Below are 20,327 nucleotides of genomic sequence, written 5' to 3' on the forward strand. Positions count from 1 at the left end.
CATATTTGTGTGATGATTTTGTTGAGTGTGAAAAGGAAAGTAAAGTTTTTTATGCGAGTACTAGTATTAATTGCTTTACTTATCTTATTTCAACTTTTGAAAGAACATTCTTGTTAGACTTTGCTAATGCATCTATGAGAATTGAGTGACCATTTTAAGCAAAAAGTACCTAACTTTATTGATTATTTTGTGAAGGTTCAACAAAATAAAGTTGCTAAGGGTAAGAAAGGCCTTGAACTAACACTTTGGCATACCTTTTGTTAAGAGCTTTTTATTTTGCCCAAAAGGAAGAATGGTATGTACGTTTGGCTTATGCTTATCTTGTGTTTATCTAAGGCCATTGAGGTAAAGTCTCTTAACTTTGAGTATTATGATATTCTTTATATGATGATTCATGATAAGCTTGACATATCTCTTAAGTTGTCATGTGAAGTTGTTGGACAGTGTGTAAATATTTGGGGATTAAAAATTGTATTTGACCCCGGAGTTGTTTCTTATCATGATGAAGTTTCTTTCTTTGGATTTGAGAGTATGATTTTTATTCCTTCTTATGATACTTGGTTATACCATAAAAGTGTGCACTTTGTTGAGGATTTTACAAGATTGTGATTTTGTTGGAAGCATGAAACTTCACACTCTCTTGATTCTTCTCATGAGTATTATTTTTCTTATAGTCAAGTTTGTGTCATTTGTGTTGGACATGTGTTCTTTTTAGATTATGACACTTGGCTATATCATAAGAGTCACTTTAGAGTGCAAGATTATGATCTTTGATCTTTTTGCTTGGACGTACAATGCTTTGATTATGATTGGCTTGGTACTTAGGGAAAAGAGCCAAATATACCCCTCTACTTTCATATATTGTCTACATTTAACCCCCGTTATACTATCAGGCCAAATTTATCCCTACCATTATACTGTCGGGCCAAATTTACTCCTACAATCAACAAACTTTTAAAAATATCCCTTTTCAGTAATTCAAAATCTCCCAAATTTTTTTTATTTAAATCACTTGTTGTTCTTCTTGCTCCATTATTTTAAAACATTACTATTGATGTGAATGCTAAAGTTACTAGACTATACAAATTATTCATAATTTTTTTTAATTACCAATACACCCATTTCTCTTCTTGTAATAAATAAAATTGGTTTAGAGTTTTATTTATTTTTCAATCATATAAACGCCGTAGAATTTAGTGGGTTTATTTATTGTGTAGTATATGCAGTTGATCATCATGTATGTACATGTATATTCAAATATATTTTGTCATTGCCTGGTTAGTATAGAGTTCGATGGACTAACTTAAGAGTGCACAATATGTAGGCATTTAATTAAAGCAAAGTTGAATTAGGCAAGGTAAAGTCTCCGAGAAACTTTAATTTCAATCACTAATACTTGCAAAGTCTCCATATATTTGGTGCAACGAATTCATTAAAATTTGGGATGTTGTAAATACTTTTAGAATTTAGAAAAGCTACCTAATTTAGATTTTTAATTCACTATACTTTGTTTATTCGGTTGTATTATTTAATATTTTTTTCTTATTATTTTTCTCTAATTCATAAAGCATGTAAATGCCAATTATTTTAAAAATAGTGGGCCAAGAAAAACAACAAGTGATTTAAATAAAAGAAATTTGGGAGATTTTAGATTACTTAACAGATCAAGGGGTATTTTTAAAAGTTTGTTGATTGTAGGGGTAAATTTGGCCTGATAGTATAACGATAGGGTTGAATTTAGCTCGATAGTATAACGGAGGTTAAATATAGATAATATATGAAAGTAGAGGGATATATTTGGCGATTTTCCCTGGTACTTATGTTTGCCCTTTTCTTGGTTTTGCAAGGTCCAAATTCGAGGACGAATTTCTTTCAAGGGGGAGGATGATACACGCCGGATGAGCATGCCTAACAATTTTCAAGTCAACATTATAGCATTGGAGTGCTTTAAAGGAGTCAAGATCAAGAAGGCTATACTTGTAATAATTGACTACACTTAGCTCCTTATAATTAGCTTAGGGGTATTTGGGTCATTTATAGCCAAATACGCACTCTAGTATGAATAGCCCTTAAGGCTTTTATATTTGGTAGACTTGATGAATTATAAACTTGAAGACATGCAAGTCTCACACTCTATCATTATCTTTTAATTAATGCATTTATGTTTATGCCTTTAATTCCTTTATTGCTTTATTTATACTTTTATTAGTGCTAAATTAGTATTAGTTTGTGAGCAATTAGTAGTGAATGCTTAATTACTTTATCCAGATTTTCAAGAGTTGCCATTCTCTTGAGGGTTTTTATAGCTTAGGGTTATAATTGATTGTGTTCATAGAGGTAATTAGGTTTTATATCCTAATTGGTTCTTGTTCTTCCAATCAATGGTAGGTCTAGCTCTTAGCTTCATAGTTTAGGGTTACAATTGATTGAGTTCATAGAGGTAATTAGGCTTCATATCCTAATTGGTTCTTGTTCTTCCAATTCATTGTAGGTCTAGCTCTTATTTTTTATTCCGCGTGTTTTGCTATATCCGTGTTTTCATTCTTGGTTGGAATCAATCAAACTCTTGCAACAAAAGCACTCATCTCATCAAATGAGGTTTAGATTCCTTTTTGCTCATAAGATAGCGATGTGCTGCGAGATATGTGCATAGTAACTTTGGCACCCATCAAGTACAGGCGAAACTTCTCAATAGCAAACATAATGGCAAGTAGCTCCTTCTCCATAACGGTATAGTTGACTTGGGTACTATTCATGGTCTTACTAGCATAGTAGATCGGTGAAATATTTTATTGATGTGTTGCCCCAAAATAGCCGCAATCGCTATATCATTTGCATCACATATGAGCTCAAACGGCAAACTCCAATTTGGAGATGTAATGATCGGAGTTTTCGTCAACTTAAGCTTCATTTGTTCAAAATCTCTCATACAATCACCATTGAAATAGAACTTGGCATCCTTCTCGAGGAGTTTTCACAAGGGGTTCACCACTTTAGAAAAGTATTTGATGGAATCTTTAGTAGAATCCGGCATAGCCAAGAAACTCCTCACACCCTTTACCAAGGTAGGAGGTGGAAGCTTATAAATAACTTCAATCTTCGCCTTATCCACTTCAATACCATTCTTTGAAATCATATGGCCAAGGACAATGCCTTCCTCAACCATAAAATGACATTTCTCCCAATTGAGTATCAAATTGTTTTCCTCACATCTAGCCAACACCTTATCCAAATTAACAAGACAATCATCAAATGATTCTCCAACAACCGAAAAATTATCCATGAAGACCTCAAGGTAGTCTTCCACCATGTCCGTGAAAAGAGCCATCACACACCGTCTAAAAGTCGTTGGTGCATTACACAATTCAAAAGGTATCTGCTTGAAATTAAAGGTACTATATGGGCATGTAAAGATGGTTTTTTCTTGGTCTTTTAGTGCATATAAAAATTTGGTTATATCCCGAGTAACCATCAAGAAAGCAATAGAAAGCACGGCCGGCCAACCTATAAAGCATTCGATCCATGAAAGGGAGAGGAAAATGGTCCTTCTTTGTGACTTTGTTGAGTTTCGATAATCTGTATAAACCCTCCAACCGATGATCGTTCTTGTAGGTATCAACTCAATCTTATCATTGGTAACAACCGCCATGCCTCCTTCTTTAGGACACATTGAACCGTAGAAGTCCATGAACTGAAATGGGGTAGACAACCCTGGCATCCAACCATTTGATATTATCCTTTTTGACCACCTCTTGCATAGCCTCATTAAGTCTTCTTTGATTTTCAAAAGATGGTTAAGCACCATCCTCCAACTTGATCTTGTGCATGCAAAATGCGGGGCTCATACCCCGAATGTCCGCCAAAGTCTAATCTAATAGCTTTCTTCCTCCTTTGTAAGATTGATAATGTGGAATCTACCTGTACGTTAGTCAAACAAGAGGAAATAACAACCGATAAAGTAGAACAAGGGCCAAGAAATTCATACCGAAGGTAGGGTAGCAATGGCTTCAACTCTAAGGCATGTGGATCTTCAATTGAAGGGTTTGTAGGAGGAGTCTTCCTATTTTTAAGATTCAATGACAACTTTCGTGTTGTATAATTGTAAAACCCTATTCATTGCAAAGAGTTCATACATTCCATGAAACCATCCATCTCATCATCATCAAAGTTGAGCAAAATGGCTTCCAACATGTCAGCAACATTTGATTGTGGCACTAGTATCATCAACAATGACATCGGTCACCAAATCCACAAAAGAGCACACCTCATTGCTATTTGATTGACGCATAGACTTGCACATATAAAATACCACTTGTTCATCACCAACCCGAAAAGTGAGGCCTCCGGATTCAACATCACGAAGGGCCTTAACCGTATCAAGGAAAGGCCTTCCAAGAATGATAGGCACGTCATAGTCAACCTTAAAATCAAGAATCACAAATTGAACCTCATATATACATCCTCAATCACACCAAACGGTCTTTTCATGGTGTGATCGGCCATTTGTAACCTCATATATATGGGTCTTGTTTACCAATCCCTAAAATTTTGAACACCGAATAGGGCATCAAATTGAAACTCGCCCCAAGATCACATAAAGCTAGCAAAATTGGCACTTCCAATAGTACAAGGAATTGTGAAAGCGTCGAGATCTTCCAACTTAGGAGCTATGAAATTAACAATAGCACTAACTTGATGAGTGACCTTAATCATTTTAAAGTTCATCGACCTCTTCTTGGTCACAAGAACTTTCATAAACTTGGCATAACCGGGCATTTGCTCCAAAGCATCCACCAAATGGCACATTAATAGAGAGACCTTTCATCATTTGAATAAACTTCTTGCATTGATTCTCACCATTTTTCTTAGCAAGCCTTTGAGGGTAAGGAGGTAGAGGCTTCGGCAAGGGTGCCTTAGCCTTTTACACCACCGGATCCGATATGTCAATGATGTATTCCCTAGACGAGTTCACCTCCTCTCAGGTCTATTCTACACTATCATCAATATCAATTTGATCTACATCATGTACTTGAACATCATTTTATAGGACTTCCTCCTCTTGGAACATTTGGTCATCTTCACGAATTTGCTTTTCATATGAGGTGGGTGCATTCACGACTCTTTCACTTCTTGTGATAACTGCCATGGCATGTACTGTATTGTTACCACCATTTGGGTTCACTACTGTATTGCTTGGTAATGCACCCTTACGACGAGAATTAAAAGCTTGAGAGATTTGCCCCATTTGAACTTCAAGATTCCGAATTGATGTGGTATGTGAGGCAAGTTGGGCATCTGAATCCGCATTCTTTTACATCATTTGCTTGAACATATTCTCAATACGACCTATTTTATTTCTTGAGGAACTTGAACCATGGGAAGGATAGGGAGGTGGGTTGCCTGGTTGTTGGTACATTGGGAGCCTTTAAAAACCCGAACTTCGGTTTGCATGATTGTTATTGTTCCCCCAATTTCCTTGATTGTTATCTCCCTAATTCCCTTGGTTGTTGTTGTTATGCCAATTCCCTTTATTGTTAGAACCCCAATTGCCTTGGTTGTTTTGAGAACGCTATTGACTTTGATTGGAGCCTTGGAAATTGCTCTGTTGCACTTGGTAATTGTTCACAAATTGTACATCTTCTTCTTGCTCTTGATAGGAGTCCTCGTGATCATAAACACCATCATCTTGTGTATAAGCCTCTAGCCGGGGTTGAAATTGAGGACCTTTAATCCACTTCTTGTTTTCCAAAACACTCATCCCTCCATGGCATAAACTTGTTTAGGAGCTTGAGTTTGATGAAGTTGAGCCTTAGCAAGTTGAGTCATAGTGGTGGTCAATTTCACAATAGCTTGCCCATGGTCTTGCAATTCTTTATGAAAGTGAATCACATTGGGATCACCTTGAGGAACATTGGCTCGGAATTGCCAAGCCAAAAAGGTTTCTGCCTTCTCATCAAGAATCTCACATGCCTCTGCATAAATTATTGTCATGAAATTACCTCCGGCCAATTGATTGAGTACACATTGATTTGTGGTATTAATACAATGGTAGAAATTTTGTTGGATCATGTTGTCGGCATATCATTGTTCGGGCACTCCTTCACCATAGCCCGATACCGCTCCAAATCTCATGCAAAGATTCACTAGGCTCTTGCTTGAAAGACAATATTTCATCCCGTAGGGTTGCCATATGCCCGAGAGAGAACTTAGGAATAAACTTCGATGTCAGTTCATCCCATGTATGAATAGAATGATTAGGCAAGTGTTCCAACCAATCCAAAGCCTTACCCCTTAGTGAGAAGGGAAAAAGGCTTAACTGCAATGCATCTTCTGAAACATTTATTTGTTTTCTTCCCCAACACGTATCCACAAAACCTTTAAAATGCTTGATATTTTGATGCGGTGCCCCGGTGAAATAACCTCGTTGCTCGAGCAAAGTGAGCATCATATTGGTAATTTGAAAGTTGCCTGCCCTAATGCGAAGGGGAACTATGGCACTTGCATACCCATCATTAGGCAACTTCCGGTGTTGAGTCGCTTGGGGTTGTGGTGGTGGTGGAGGTGGAGGTGGGGGAGGTGGAGGCACATTGTCTTGTTGCCCACGCCCTCAGCGGTTTTGTTGTAGAACTTGTTGCATTTCATCAAGTTGTTCCTCTTATCCATCCACCTCTCCCACTATTACGTTTTCAAGTTCGTTGTTCGCCATTTGAAACTTAAAATCACTTAAACAAGTTAGAATCACGAAAAAAGAAGATACTCAAGAAACAAACTCAAGTATATAGCTAACAACGTAAACTCCCCGGTAGCTGCCCAAAAAATTGATCACGTCCAATTCATTCCTCAAATAAGGGAATATGAAATGTTCATTACAATAATAAAACCTAACGCGAGTCGGGGGTCGAACCTCAAGGAGCTTAGATTGGGTATTAAAGTAAACACTTAAGAGAGCAACTTGAAATAACTAAATTTAACTTTCAAACAAATGTGGGTATCAATTTCACTAATTAAACTATTAAGATTTGCAAAAGCTAGCGAACAAGTAACAATCAAAATATTTTTGAAGTTTTATCAAATAGAGAAAAGTCTAGGATTGAAATCGTAACCTAGGTGTAAACCTAATGGGTAAGTCAATTTATGTTTGTTTGTTAGATTAGGGTTGATATGACTCTCAATACAAGTACTCACCCAATACCTCTCGGTTAAGGAGTGATTATCCCCAATTTAGCTTTTTTAAGTCCAAATTGGTAGCTATAAGTGCAATTGAATATGAGTCCGAGTTAGATTATCCCTATCTCTAGTTCAAATCCGTTAATTAAAATAATCAATAACTCAACTAGTCAATTTCATATTAGCCAAGTTTTCCTAGACTAAATTCCTCTTTCTCAAGTAAGAACAATGTCAAAAAAGTATGAATCAATATTTGCAACAATCAATTCTAATTTTAAAGCATAAACAAGGCTAAATAACATTAACGCAATCAATATCAAACACAATATTAATTACCCATAAGATTTACACATTAGGGTTGGATCACAACCCTAGATAAAAATTTAGGTACTCATGCTAAAAGTCATGAAAAGATGATAATAAGAAGAAATTAAAGATATAAAATTAAAATTAAAAGAAAGAATAGATGATCCTCTATAATTGTAGCTCAAATTTGATCCAAATAGCTAAAAATACCAAACTCCTAGTTGTTATAATGAAAAGATGCCCTAAAAAATCATAAAGTCCTATTTATAGGGCTCTCGAAATCTCTAACAATAATGTCCTTCGGAGGGTTCTGCGGCCGCACTTCAGCTTCTGCAGTCCGTACTTTGCTGGATTGATGTTGCATATGCTTTCAGTCGGAGGAGCTCTCCGGTCACACTTTTGCTTCTGCGGCCGCACATCAGCTTCTACGGCCGCACTTTAATTTCTGTGGACCGCACTTGAGGAGGCTTCAAACTTGTTCAACTGCTCATTCTCTGATCTTTCAAACTTGTCAGTGCAAACCTATTTTGCGGACCAAGTGTAACAGCACATTTCAATCTGCGGATGACACTTCTGCCAAAAGTCCCTGAAGCTTCAGTTCTTCTTCTGTGGCTGCATTCCTCTTTCGCAGACCGCACTTGCTTTTATGGCTGCAGTTGGAATTCTGCGGACTGCACTTTTCTCAGCACTTCTCCTCTTTGCTAAACTTGGCTAGAACGTCTCCTTTTTGAGTCATTTTTCTTCATTAAACTTACATTCTCCAGCACACCTGCAATTCAACCTTTTTCATTAGATTCGGATACAAAAATCAGTACTTTCGGACTAAAAACTATAGCAAGAAGGTACTAATAAGTGGTTAAAATCCACACTTATCACACAGGGATCGCGTTCGTGATCAATGAGGTTGAATGGACCTCACACTCGCAACATGAGCGTCTCTTTCACGTATCAGTGTGGCCGCTTGAGGAGGGAAGGTCTTTGGTCTTCGCGTTCGCGGGAAGGGAACCGCGTTCGCGTAGGCTTGTGGTGTATGGGCATCGCAATCGCGGGTTGGGGGGCATGTTTGTGTAGGTGTAATTTGAAGCTGTGGATTTTTATGCTTCGTGAACATGCGACAGTGGCCGCGTTCGCGAAGGATACCATTGGATAGAAGTATAAGTGTATTTCGGGACTTAGACCCATTATTTCATATTTTTAGCTCTAAACTTGGAGAGGGGCGATTTTTGAAAGGGATATTCACACAACGCAAGAGGGAAAGTGATTTCTACTCAATTTTGATATTATATCTTATTTCCCCATGAATATTTATATATAGATTATGTGATATGAAAGAGAAATTTGGGGGTTTGGCTATGGTTTTGGAGAGTAAAAAATGGAGATTTGGGGGCCGGTTTGAGGTCGAATTTGGATGAAACTTGTATATTTGAACTCGTATTGGAATGAGTGATCAGGATTTGCGAGTTTTATCGGGTTCCGAGGTGCGGGCATGGGTTGACTTTTTAGTTGACTTTGTGTAGTTGTATAAAGATTGAAGCTTTATTATTTGGGGTTGTTTTATATGGCTTTATTTGATGTTATTGAGTTGTTTTGGCTAGATTCGAGCCGTTCGATGGTCGATTTATGTCGGAAGGCATTTCTAGGTATTGACTTAGCTAGTTTGAGATAAGTACCTTGCCTAAACTTGATTGAGGCACTAGTTGCCTGAGTTATTAATGTTGGCTACGTGCTAAGGGCGGCGTACATGCGAGGGTTGAGCCCATCTGAGTGCACCGAATTTTATTCATGTTCGAGATAGTATTTAGGCAATATTATGCCTTATTTTGGGTATTTGTGATTCTTACTATCATACTTTACATGTTGTAGATTTCGTGAATCATGTTAGAGATTATATGTAGGTTAATCTCATGTTCAAACATGATAACTGTTGTTTTGAGGCGTATCCACCTAATCTGAGCCGTAATTATATACTTCGCACGTGCATACACTTTAGCATGTTATTTTATCAGTCCAGGAGTACTTGATTTATTGTTCATTAGCTGTATACATGTATTCTTGTATTGCTTCTATGTTCCGGACTGGTTTGACAGCACGTGAGTTATCCATGCGGGTTGAGTTGATTGTGGCAACTGAATTGTCCGTGTAGTTATTATGTCACATGAGTTATTTATGCAGTGCGTGGATAAGGTTCCATCCCCATAGGGTCATCCTCTCTTGTTTCTCCTTGATGAGTTACACGTAGATGTGGAAAACTGATTAGTGTTGAGTCTTTGTATATTTTCTCTATATGCAAATTCCTTGGGTGTATACATAGTTTATATTGCATATCTCCTCTATATGTTGGCTCTATGCTTGTATACATACCTCTTTATGCATATCTTCTCTATATGATGCTTTCTGTTAATGAATTGTTACACAGTACATATCTTCTCTATGTCTCTTTCTGTGTAATTCGACTCTATGTCTCTATGTTTCTATGTCTCTATGTCTTTTTTGTATATCTTCTCTGTTTGCTTAACTGTTATCATGTTAATGATTGTGCATACCTTCTCTATGTGCACCATAAGCTTTACCTGCAGCTAGGCATAGATTCTGATATTGTTATCGCGTATTCGCATGTATTCATGACTTGTTCAGGTTTTATCACGTGAACATCATTGATGATTCTAGTGACTTCCTCTCTGAGGTTAGTCGTGATACTTATGGAGTACATAGGGACAGTTGTACTCATACTACACTCTGCATTTAATTATGCAGATCCAGGTGCTGGACCGAGCTGAGAGTTGTGATGGACTTTTGCTGAGTTGTTGAGAGACGAGGTAGAGTTGCATCTCATTCGCAATCTTGGCGTCTCTTTTCATTTGTATTACTGTTATTATTGTCCAAACAATATCTTTACATTATCATACTTGTATTACCGTTGTAAAGCTCATGACTCTGTATTTTCAGTTCTGAGAAATTTATGTATCATCGCAGTCGTTATTCATGATATTCGGCTTGTAGACTTGTATTATTCTGTAATTCGTTATCTTGTATCGTTATTGTTATGTTGATCCCTAGCAAATGAGTTAGGCGCCATCACAATCGGATGTTGATTTTGGGTCGTGACAAGTATAGACGTCTTCATACCAATCTGCAAGACTCTATTAGACATACTCATGACTCGTAGAACCCATGAACCTGGAGCTCTAATACCAATTTTATCACAAACCAAAAATCCACCATGGTCGTGATGGCACTTAACCTAACGTGCTAGGTAAGCCAACAGTCATAATCAACCAAAATCGAGCATAACAAGATATAATAAGATGTCATGACAAAGCATAATAAGTCTCATAACAAAAACTCAAGCAGAAAATACTACAAACAACTTCCAAAATTCGATATTATGAATTCATAAGCTACTAAGAGGAAATACAACTGAGTATCATAAATATAAGAGCAGAATCGGAACAAGATAAATAGTATATAATAAGAAGAAGGTGACTTCAAGGGTCTGCGTTCGGTCAAGCAGCATTACCTCAATTCTCGTGAATCAGCTACTAGGCACCCCCTAAGGTCCATTAGTGCCAATGTCAGAATCTGCACAAAAATATACATAAGTGTAGTATGAGTACAAAGACAATATGTACTCAGTAAGTGTCAAGATTAATCTCGGTAAAGTAGTGGCAAGGTTCGAGTCAAATGATACTCACTAACAAATATACTTGTACAATTCATGTATATACATAGAGATTTAAATCGCGAATCGTACTATCTTCGCCTATCCGAACCAATACATAAAATAGAGGCATCAAGTAGAATATTAGAAAATATGCCCAGAAAGCATATAGAATGCATGGAATGACATAAAGGATTCACTTAAGAGATCAAGCTTCCACCTTTACGTCCAACTAATCAATCAATATCATCACAAACCGATACTCATCAGTGTCTCACAACTCTGCGTGTACGCCACCAAGAGAGAAATATGGGAGGGCAACCCTGGGGGGTGGATCTGTATCCATACATTGCACGACAAAGACCTTGTGCGATAGTAATATCAATATCACAATAACCGCAGACAAAAACCTCGTGCCATATTAATATCAATCTGCTCATAATGTCCAAAGGAGCCATAATCATATCAATCTGAAATAAGTTCTTCATCTCTAAGGATGAATGTATATGCTTATAAAATAATTAATAAGATGCACAAGGACATAATAAATGAAGGTATAAATGTGTGTTTATGATATAAAGTATGACTATGACTAAATCAAGTAGATCAACATCTCAATAATAAGCCCAAATGAAGATATCATAAGCCTGAACGTGATCTCTACCATGAACAAATAGGCTCATGTAGTCACAATCAAATAAAGCATACGTCGAGAAGAACACAGAACCAAAAAAGGCACAACAAAGCCTCTTTTGTTGAAAGCAATAGTCTTTGAAGCAAAATTGTTTTGAATAACCCATGCATGTCTCACATCAAATTGATGTAAAGCAACGTTCTGACAAAGGGTAGAACAGAAAAAAATAATGGTCCTTTCCGGCCAACTGCTTTAAGATACAATGTTTGTGAAGATGAATCGGAGCCATTTATGGTGGAAGAGTTAACCCAAGTTCCGACCTTCCGACATAGCCAATATTGCCTTGAGATTTAAGAGCAATTCTTTGGCACCTGGTCATGTTTCACTTCAAAAACAATTTTGTTTCACATTTCACGATTCCGGTGACTTGCCGGCTCGAAGCTGTAGCTAGTTTGGACATATCTTGGTCCTTTCTGTATTTTATTTTTTTGCTGATGTGTAACTTTTTAATTGATTTAATTTGCCACGTCAAAGAGTGACGAGAGTGAAATTCACACACTTTTGTTGGTTTGGAGCTCTAATAGGCACATTTTTAATACACTTGAGGTGTCTAATAGCCCCAGTTAAAGTATCTAAACAAAAATTTGTGGCAACTTTAAGGGACTGGTATGTATTTGGCCTGGTTAAAACGAATATTGAAGTATCCATGTGTCACAAGTAGTTAAAGACAAGGACCAAATAACTACCAATCATTCGCACTGCTCTGACTTGAAAGAGAGCGGATTGCAATATAAAATTTGTTAAAGGCTCAGATTCTTTTTACGGTAATACCACTTATTTGGTCCAAGCAAGTGAAGGCCCATAGTTTCCTGTTTCGGTAACCGGAAGCCCTCAAGAAGACAACCCATTCCAAAAGGTCAGCTGCTATTACGTCTTTCCAACTCCACAATATACGATATGAACCACACACAAAAAAAAAAGACACATAAAGTCGGTAGTCCAAATATATAAAAAAATCAACCAAGCGAAGACCTAAAATATGCAACTGTTACAGATAGCACTTGATTGATTAAAAAAAATTCTTTACCATCAAAGGAGAATATGAATTACTAACGTTATGAGAAAGGAAAAAAAGGCAGCTAGGGAAAAAATTCTATGTATTTATTCATGTAGTCTCGGGCCAAAAAGACCCGCAGCTACAGAAAGAATAATGAACCCTAACTAGGGAGGCAGCAGACTTCACATTAAATCAGAGGGCTTGTGGAAATACCCATTTGCTCCTCGTAAGAATTGATCAATTTGTTAAAAATAAAATGTACATGAGAGAATTCACTAATAACCCGAAATCTACCATCTGCAAGTGGAAAGGAAGGAGAGAGGTTCTCCTGCCAAAGATAGAAAAACACCCCGGCCCGAGAACCATAAGAATCACCAGTGTGCTACTTGCCCCACTTTAGAGGCCTGCACAAAGAATATACCTCTTTAAACTAAAGATTGGGTTAAAAGTTGCACTGCTGCTGCCTCCAAAATGCTTAGCTTTTTTATCGTGTTGTTAGCTCCCCGTTAGAGAATAAGTGTTAGCAAAGTCAGGTTCTATAAGCCACTCCAGAGGCAAGCAAGCCAAGATGCTCTTTTACTTTGTCAGTTAGCTATCTATTCAATCCATCCTGCCTCCAAACCCTAAAACTGAAGGACCTCTCACTTTCAGACGCTTCGATCCACTCTCTATTCTGGGTGGTTCCCTCATATTCTCCCCCAATTCAAACTGGAACTTGTGATCTCTCTTGTGCTCGTCTTGCTTGCTCAGTGCTTGTTCTTTCGCAGCCACCTTCTTCAACTTAATGGATACCGGAACTGTACCACCTCTGACGGATTTGTCTCTGGGATGAAAGTCCAGTGCTTCTTTGGATTGACTTGAATTAGCAATGGAACTGTAAATTGCCTCATTAGCCGTAGAACACTCTGGAAAAGACAATGGCCCCAGCCGTCCTTCTGATTGACGTTTCTTTAATCTTTTGAAACTCTGCAAAGTACATGCCAAAGTACTTATTTAGATTATTGATAATTGGTCGCTCCCAAAACAAGAACTTCAATGCTGAAGGAAATTGACATGAATGTACACTATAATTTGTCAATGAAATAAAATTCATATTTGAAAGCATACTAAGCTAATATTAGGTGGTCAAATAATACTATCTTCCGACAACCAATTAGTTTCACTTTCTAATGAATCTCGCTTACTGAAAGATATATTTGTAATCTACCAATAAGCCATCTAATAGGTACAAAATTGAATATGATGAATCCTTGTAGCGAAATTAAAACTAAATCTATAACCCACTGGAGCTGGATAAGAAAAGAAAACAGGAAGTCCTGATGACAAGCAAGGGCACAAATATACAAGGACAGAAGCTTAAACTAGAGCTTTGCTCTTGTACTAATAATTACAAGTATCAATTGACTAGAACTCTGTTCTTGCACTGACAGAAAAGTATCAATTGTGGGGATATGGAACAAAGAAGAGAGTATTTAATCACACCTTTCAACTCTTCGCAAACTGATTAATAAAACTTAAACGTGTTAATGTCTCTATCAAGCTATACCTGGTGCTCAATGTTGATAGAGATTGAATCATATCCGTTTCTATGTTCTGCTCTGGGACGTCTCTTCACCCTGAAAATTTCTGTATCAGACTCATCACTGTCTTGATCTACAACAGTTCTACAATCTGTCTCATGAGCTACTTTCTGATGGACTTTAAAATTGTTATCACTCGATGAACACTCCGATCTTTCACTCCGACAACTAGAAACATCACCATGGAACTTCATTGATGCAGTATCTAAGTTACAGATTGCATTTCCCTGTACCTGCACAGTTGGGAGCTGGATTAGCTTGAGACCAAATAAAGCAGTTCTTTTTCTGCAAGACAGAACTCAAAAACGTTGGCAAATATAGAATTACAGACCAAAGATTACTTACATTAACACCAGCGGAAAGGTTATCTTCCGGCTCCATTGGAGAGTCGAGATCAGATACAAGTGAGGCAGAAGCATTGGGTGCTGACTCATGAATTGTCTGTTCAACCGAGTCCTCCGACCATTCAAAATTGATTTCACAATATGGAACATAGCCATCTTCCTCAGCTCGCGGAAACATGTTTAAAAGGAGAGAAAAGTCATCAGTTTTTCTATATCGCTGTTGAACTTCATGCAAAACCACCTTATCCTGCTCAAACTGTCTAGCTGCATTTTCCATGTCCAATATATCTTCCCTTAGGCAAAGCGTACTACTGCTGCCGCAAGGGAAATCAAGCGACCTGGGATCTGATGAACAACCATGCGACCAATCATCAGTTCCAACGAGCATTGCCAATATAATAGACAATAAAAAAGAGAAAACATTCAGTTAAAAAATACCATGGCGAAGGCACACTGCGTGTGCATAGCAGCTGCAATTAAGATAAGCGACATAACAGTCACGCTTGCATATGCTGCAAAGAATGGTACCATGTGCAAATAAGGATATGCCTGAAAATGCTATTAACCTCGTGAAGCACCAACGAGCACAGTGCTGAAAACGCATCAAATTCAGAAAAGACACTTTGATGCTATGATGAGTTATCAAGTCTGCAGAGGAATAGTCAGGATCTTCCAGTTCCAAACTCGTACATACAAGCATTGCTTCTTTGCAGAGAAGTTCCTCGTGAGGAAGTAGAGGCACCCTGTTCAGGAGTGCATAGCGACGGCTGGCAATTGAACCCATAGAAAACCAATCGCCCGTTGCAAAGTTAACGGCCTCACCACAATTGAAACCTACATATAAAGACAAGATTTGAGAGTCCAAGCTTTTACATCCTCGGAGAAACAGAACAATCAAGCGTAAATCAGTGGAGGATGAGATAACATCTGTTTGGGATGTGTGAATAAGCAGTTCCGCATCCATGCTTCACTGCATTAAACTCAAAACAAAGCAGAGAGTAAATAAAGGCAGGCTCTTACCATGACTAAAACCTGCATGATACGCTCTGGGAAAAGTTACTATGAACTCCCCGGGTTTTTGAACAGCTTTATAGACAGGAACACCATGCTCTGACAGAATGTTAGGAGGAAACAATGTTGTCTTCCCCAAAAGCACATCAAAAGCTCCATCCTCTCCATCAGCTGATAAGATATCATTGGTATAAACATGCTCTCGGACAACTTTCTCAAAGTCAAGTGCTGCATGACCTGGAATGCCATACCAAGTTTTTGCTGCCCCACAATGCTGATAATTGATACTACAAACAGATAAAAAAATGATCAGCCCCGGAAATAGCAAGGACTAACATGGTTCAAATAAAAAAAACACATACCTATATAAGTAGTGGTCTTCCACATGCCAAGCAAACATACTGAATAGCATTCCAATGTACAACATAGGTTCAGTAACTCCCTGGAGAATAACAATTGTATCAATAAACTGCGACACATTTTCTGATTCATCATATTTTCAATAGAAAATGGGATAAGATAATTACTGTACCGGGATCGATTTCTCAAGGAGTCGCAGTACTGATTTAGGCAACCGAGAAAGCCCCTGGAAACACAAATAAAAGCACATAATTAGAATTTCACAAGTGGTTTTTTCAAAACAATAAGGCCAACATAGACCACCTTAAGTCTAAGGCTAAATGTTGACGGGGAGAGTTGTGGTCTAGGATAACTACGCAGGAAATGAGGTAGGTGATTCGTTATTTGTCTTGGGACAAGAAGGGGAGGAAAAGAAGGAAGACCATAAGAACAAAGAAGCAACCAGAAGATTACTTCGAGGAAATATCTTCCTGTCTATAAAACAAACAACATTAACCGCATTAGCATCATAAGAAGTTTCAGACATGAAAATGGCAAGAATCAATATGCATCCTAACAACAATACAAGTTGACTGCTTCATACAACAATTTGGCATGATATCCAGAAAGGAAAAAAAGGGGAGACAGCACAGTAAAGAAAATACTTTTTAATAGAATTCACACCTTCATGTTCCATTTGCTTTTTCCAAGTCGATCATTGGGAGAAGAGGAAAACGCACTACCATCAACATCACAGGCATATTCCACGCTCTCAGTCTTTCCACAAGCTATCTCATGCCAAAATTCTTTTTCTAAGTATGCAGGAGGAAGGCATCCAGCACTATAATATCGACGAGCAAATACCTTGTTTGCCATTTTCTCGAAATCTCGAAATGTATAGTTCCTGAAAGACCAGACTAGTCAAAAGCTAGGCAAGCAACTAATTTATAGTAGCAATTACCAACTACAGATAAAAACTAACCTCCCACTCATGAAAAAGGTGACCTTGTCATCTGTGTCCCATTCGGCTAGGCGAAGTGGCTGTACCCTTGTAGTAAATTTAAAACCAGCCTTCTCTTTATTCAGAACTACTCCAGCAGGAACAGAAGCTGTTATGGGGGAAACAATCTTGCATATACCTGTTAATTTCAAACATAGTATCAGCTCTTATCCATAAATGAAGCTACCAGTACCATAAAATGCCTTTAGAAACAAGAACACAGCCCGAATAATCAATATCGTATATATAATTTACAGCCGTTAAATTGCAAGAATAGCTGGGATGGAATTTTCATTTTTTAAAGCAACTCCAAAATAAAAGGCCAAAGATTCTAGAGAGAGGCAGAATGCATAACAGTAATTGAATTAACCTGAAACAGAGAGTCATAGCAAAACCACTTAATTTGTTTGTCAGACAAAGAAAATTGATGAAGCCTTACCATATTTAGAAGCTTCAGGAGCTAACTTCTGGAGATAAACTAAAGGATCCTCAAACTCCTCTTTCTTTGGATAGTACACTGGACATTCTGGAATTTTATCAATCCAGTCCAGATTGGAGGTGTCAAACTTTGCAACCTTGTGCTTTGAGAAAACATCTTTTCCATTATAAGAAGAAGACCCAGATCCTGGATATGAATCAGTATTAACATGGATTCTAACACCACATGAAGCAGAAGATCTTAGGGCATCTCCTCCGCTTCTACTCAGCATGTTGCTGAAACAATTGAGATCATTCATAGATTCTGTCTTCATTCGTTGAAGCCTTTTTTGCTTCAAAAATTCCAATTTAGCCTCCCTCGACATGCAGACTCTCCCTTCCACCTGCCATAGTGAAAATAAGCTCATTAAGATTGTACAAATAAACCGAACAGTATCACATACCCTAAACCATTGTCGTGTATTTAGATTCCATTATTGAATTAAGAAAGTGTATAAAAATATCACACAGCTCAACTAAGGATACAAATTCTCTTACAATCAACTGTAAGAAAAACAGTCTCATAGCAAGGCTAAACCAAAACAACCAGACAATTTATCTAGAAATCAGAACAGACAATCGGAAGCAGGGGGTCTATTGGAAACAACCTCTCTACCTTTACAAGGTAGGGGCAAGGTCTGCATAGACACTACCCTACCCAGAACCCACTTGTAGGATTTTACTGGGTTTGTTGTTGGTGGTGGTGGTGGTGCAGAACATACAGTCAATCATTTGATGCTTTAATCTGACTTATACAGTAGTAAATGTCATGAGACAACAGGGAACCCACAACAAAACGAGGAAAGAGTATGACCACGGGTGAAATATATGGCAATGAATTATTAATAGCTCCAAGCATGTTCACTCAGAAAAACCAGCTCTTACAAGCCCTCAACCTAAAGCCAGGGACGGGGATTTTTTCAGTCGAAATCCACAACTGCATGTAGCTAACCATCCCCTTGACTTCTGAAGGCGTATATATTAATAACACTATAACATGAGAGCACTAGTTATTAACCAAAGAAACACTAAAAAATAAAATTACTCACGCTAGCTATCTGCACAAATTATGAAAAAGAATTTAAAGTTGTGAACACAACCTCCCCCCACCCCCAAAAAAATGTAAACAAAAGGTGTGAACACAGAAAGCAGAAATTTTTTCGAAATTTGATGTATCTCGAAATTTGACGACTCTAACCATTCAAATTTGGAACCAAATCATAAGTTCCAAGGGCGTAAATAATAAGAAATTTATAATTTTCTTCAACATTTTTTTCTGCGCGACAAAAGGGGATAGAAGACGAAGAAAGAATAACTATCAAAACCAGACTATGTATTCGAAAAAATTGAGCCAATCCATAAACAGATACAGCCAATAAACCGCCCAAAATGTAACTTGTAAGATCTGAAACAATAAGGAAACAATTTTTACAGCACAGAGATGAATTTTAAGAGTTTTTCATCAGAAATAGGGAGAAAATAGGTGATAGTCTCAAAAATTCAACTGTGAACATTGAAAAAAAATCAGCTCAAAATTTCCATTCATTCGATTTTCTCTAAGAGAATAACAGGAACAAGTGTTCATATCAATATGTGCAATTAGTTCAGAATAAGCATATGAAATCGCTGGGAAAAGATAATGCAAAAAAAAAAAGAAGGAAAAACCCTTCAATTTTCACTAAAATCCTAAGAATGCTTCAGAGATCCAAACTTCCAAAGGAACAAAAAGAATAACATTCACAACTCAAAACTTTACAAAGAATCACATAATACATCCAACTGATAATAACATACCATCTCATTACGAAGCTTTTCTCTACTCTTCGTCGTCTTTCCACTCTTCACAGACAAAAATAAAACCAAAAAAACTACTAACAAACAACAATACAAGCGTCAGTCAAGCCCTAGATCCTGATCTAGGGCACAAGGAACCAGAAAAACAGCCTTAGACTCGCCACATTCCCTTAGCACTGCATGGAACGAGTCAAACTCAGAGATCAGAGCGATTCCACCAACCTAGTGACTCAGTTACACGCAAAAACGAGAAGCACTAATCAAAGCGAACGAAACATGTAGAGTGAGTGCGTGTGAATTCTCCGGCGACTCTGTTCACCGGCAAACAAAAAAGCGGTTTCCCGGCGAGTGGAAGAGGTTTTCCGGCAAGTAGATAGAGAGGAAGAGGGAATTAGAGATAGAGAGGGTGAGAGGGGAACAGTAGATGGGGAAATCCAGAAGTATTGGCTTTTAGATAACGGAAAAAGAGAAAGGAGAGGATAATTTATAGTTTTATATATATATAGGGCAAAAGCTGGAAATTCGTTTGCTTTTTATTTTTTCTTTTGAAATTATTATTTTATCTAAAGATGGAAACTAATAATAATATAATATAATAATAATATTAAACGAATAATAAGGCTGCCTTTTTTTAATTAGTTTAATGGTAAAAGCTTAAGAAGTGTGAAGGAAAGTGGTAGTTGTTAGGTTGGTTCAACCAAACGCCAGCCGTCCTTCAAACGCCCGTTTTGAGCAGTCAAGGGCACGTGCTTTCCCAGTAATACCCCTATTGCGATATACACAATGACTAGGGATGTGTATTTTTTTTCAAAATTTTGCTTAGGATGGTTGGAGCTTTTTCTCGATTCCTTTCTAAACATAGGTCTACGACATTGAACTTATTTACTTCGGTTTGTTGGGGAAAAAAATTATTTCAATTTGATTTTGATCCGTTTGAATTTCACGTGGGACTTCTTTGTT

General features: G+C 37.6%; 1 protein-coding gene and 2 long non-coding RNA genes across 4 annotated transcripts; 1 reads left to right on the forward strand and 2 right to left on the reverse strand.

Annotated features, from left to right (window-relative positions):
- Positions 1 to 10,841: 10,841 nt before the first annotated feature.
- LOC138896658 (uncharacterized) lies at positions 10,842 to 12,453 on the reverse strand. Its single transcript, XR_011410042.1, has 2 exons — positions 12,086 to 12,453; positions 10,842 to 11,052 (listed from the first exon to the last, which is right to left on the reverse strand). It is a non-coding gene; the product is annotated as an uncharacterized lncRNA (long non-coding RNA).
- Positions 12,454 to 12,714: 261 nt separating this feature from the next.
- On the forward strand, positions 12,715 to 13,511 carry LOC138896869 (uncharacterized). The gene is made up of 2 exons (XR_011410362.1): positions 12,715 to 13,175; positions 13,225 to 13,511. It is a non-coding gene; the product is annotated as an uncharacterized lncRNA (long non-coding RNA).
- On the reverse strand, positions 12,906 to 19,837 carry LOC104086196 (lysine-specific demethylase JMJ13-like). Of its 2 annotated transcripts, none has more exons than XM_009590396.4 (11): positions 19,368 to 19,837; positions 17,536 to 17,917; positions 17,079 to 17,235; positions 16,781 to 17,000; positions 16,290 to 16,343; positions 16,120 to 16,199; positions 15,767 to 16,044; positions 15,185 to 15,580; positions 14,748 to 15,091; positions 14,369 to 14,629; positions 12,906 to 13,788 (listed from the first exon to the last, which is right to left on the reverse strand). In XM_009590396.4, the coding sequence occupies exons 1-11, from the start codon at positions 19,368 to 19,370 to the stop codon at positions 13,423 to 13,425; spliced, it is 2,541 nt and encodes an 846-aa protein (XP_009588691.1). In that variant the 5' UTR covers positions 19,371 to 19,837; the 3' UTR covers positions 12,906 to 13,422. The 2 variants fall into 2 exon arrangements, with proteins under 2 accessions (XP_009588691.1, XP_009588690.1); XM_009590395.4 differs by having other exon boundaries at positions 14,369 to 14,635; positions 19,368 to 19,836.
- Positions 19,838 to 20,327: the final 490 nt, after the last annotated feature.

Source organism: Nicotiana tomentosiformis, chromosome 8, assembly GCF_000390325.3.
Source record: "Nicotiana tomentosiformis chromosome 8, ASM39032v3, whole genome shotgun sequence".
NCBI lineage: Eukaryota > Viridiplantae > Streptophyta > Magnoliopsida > Solanales > Solanaceae > Nicotiana > Nicotiana tomentosiformis.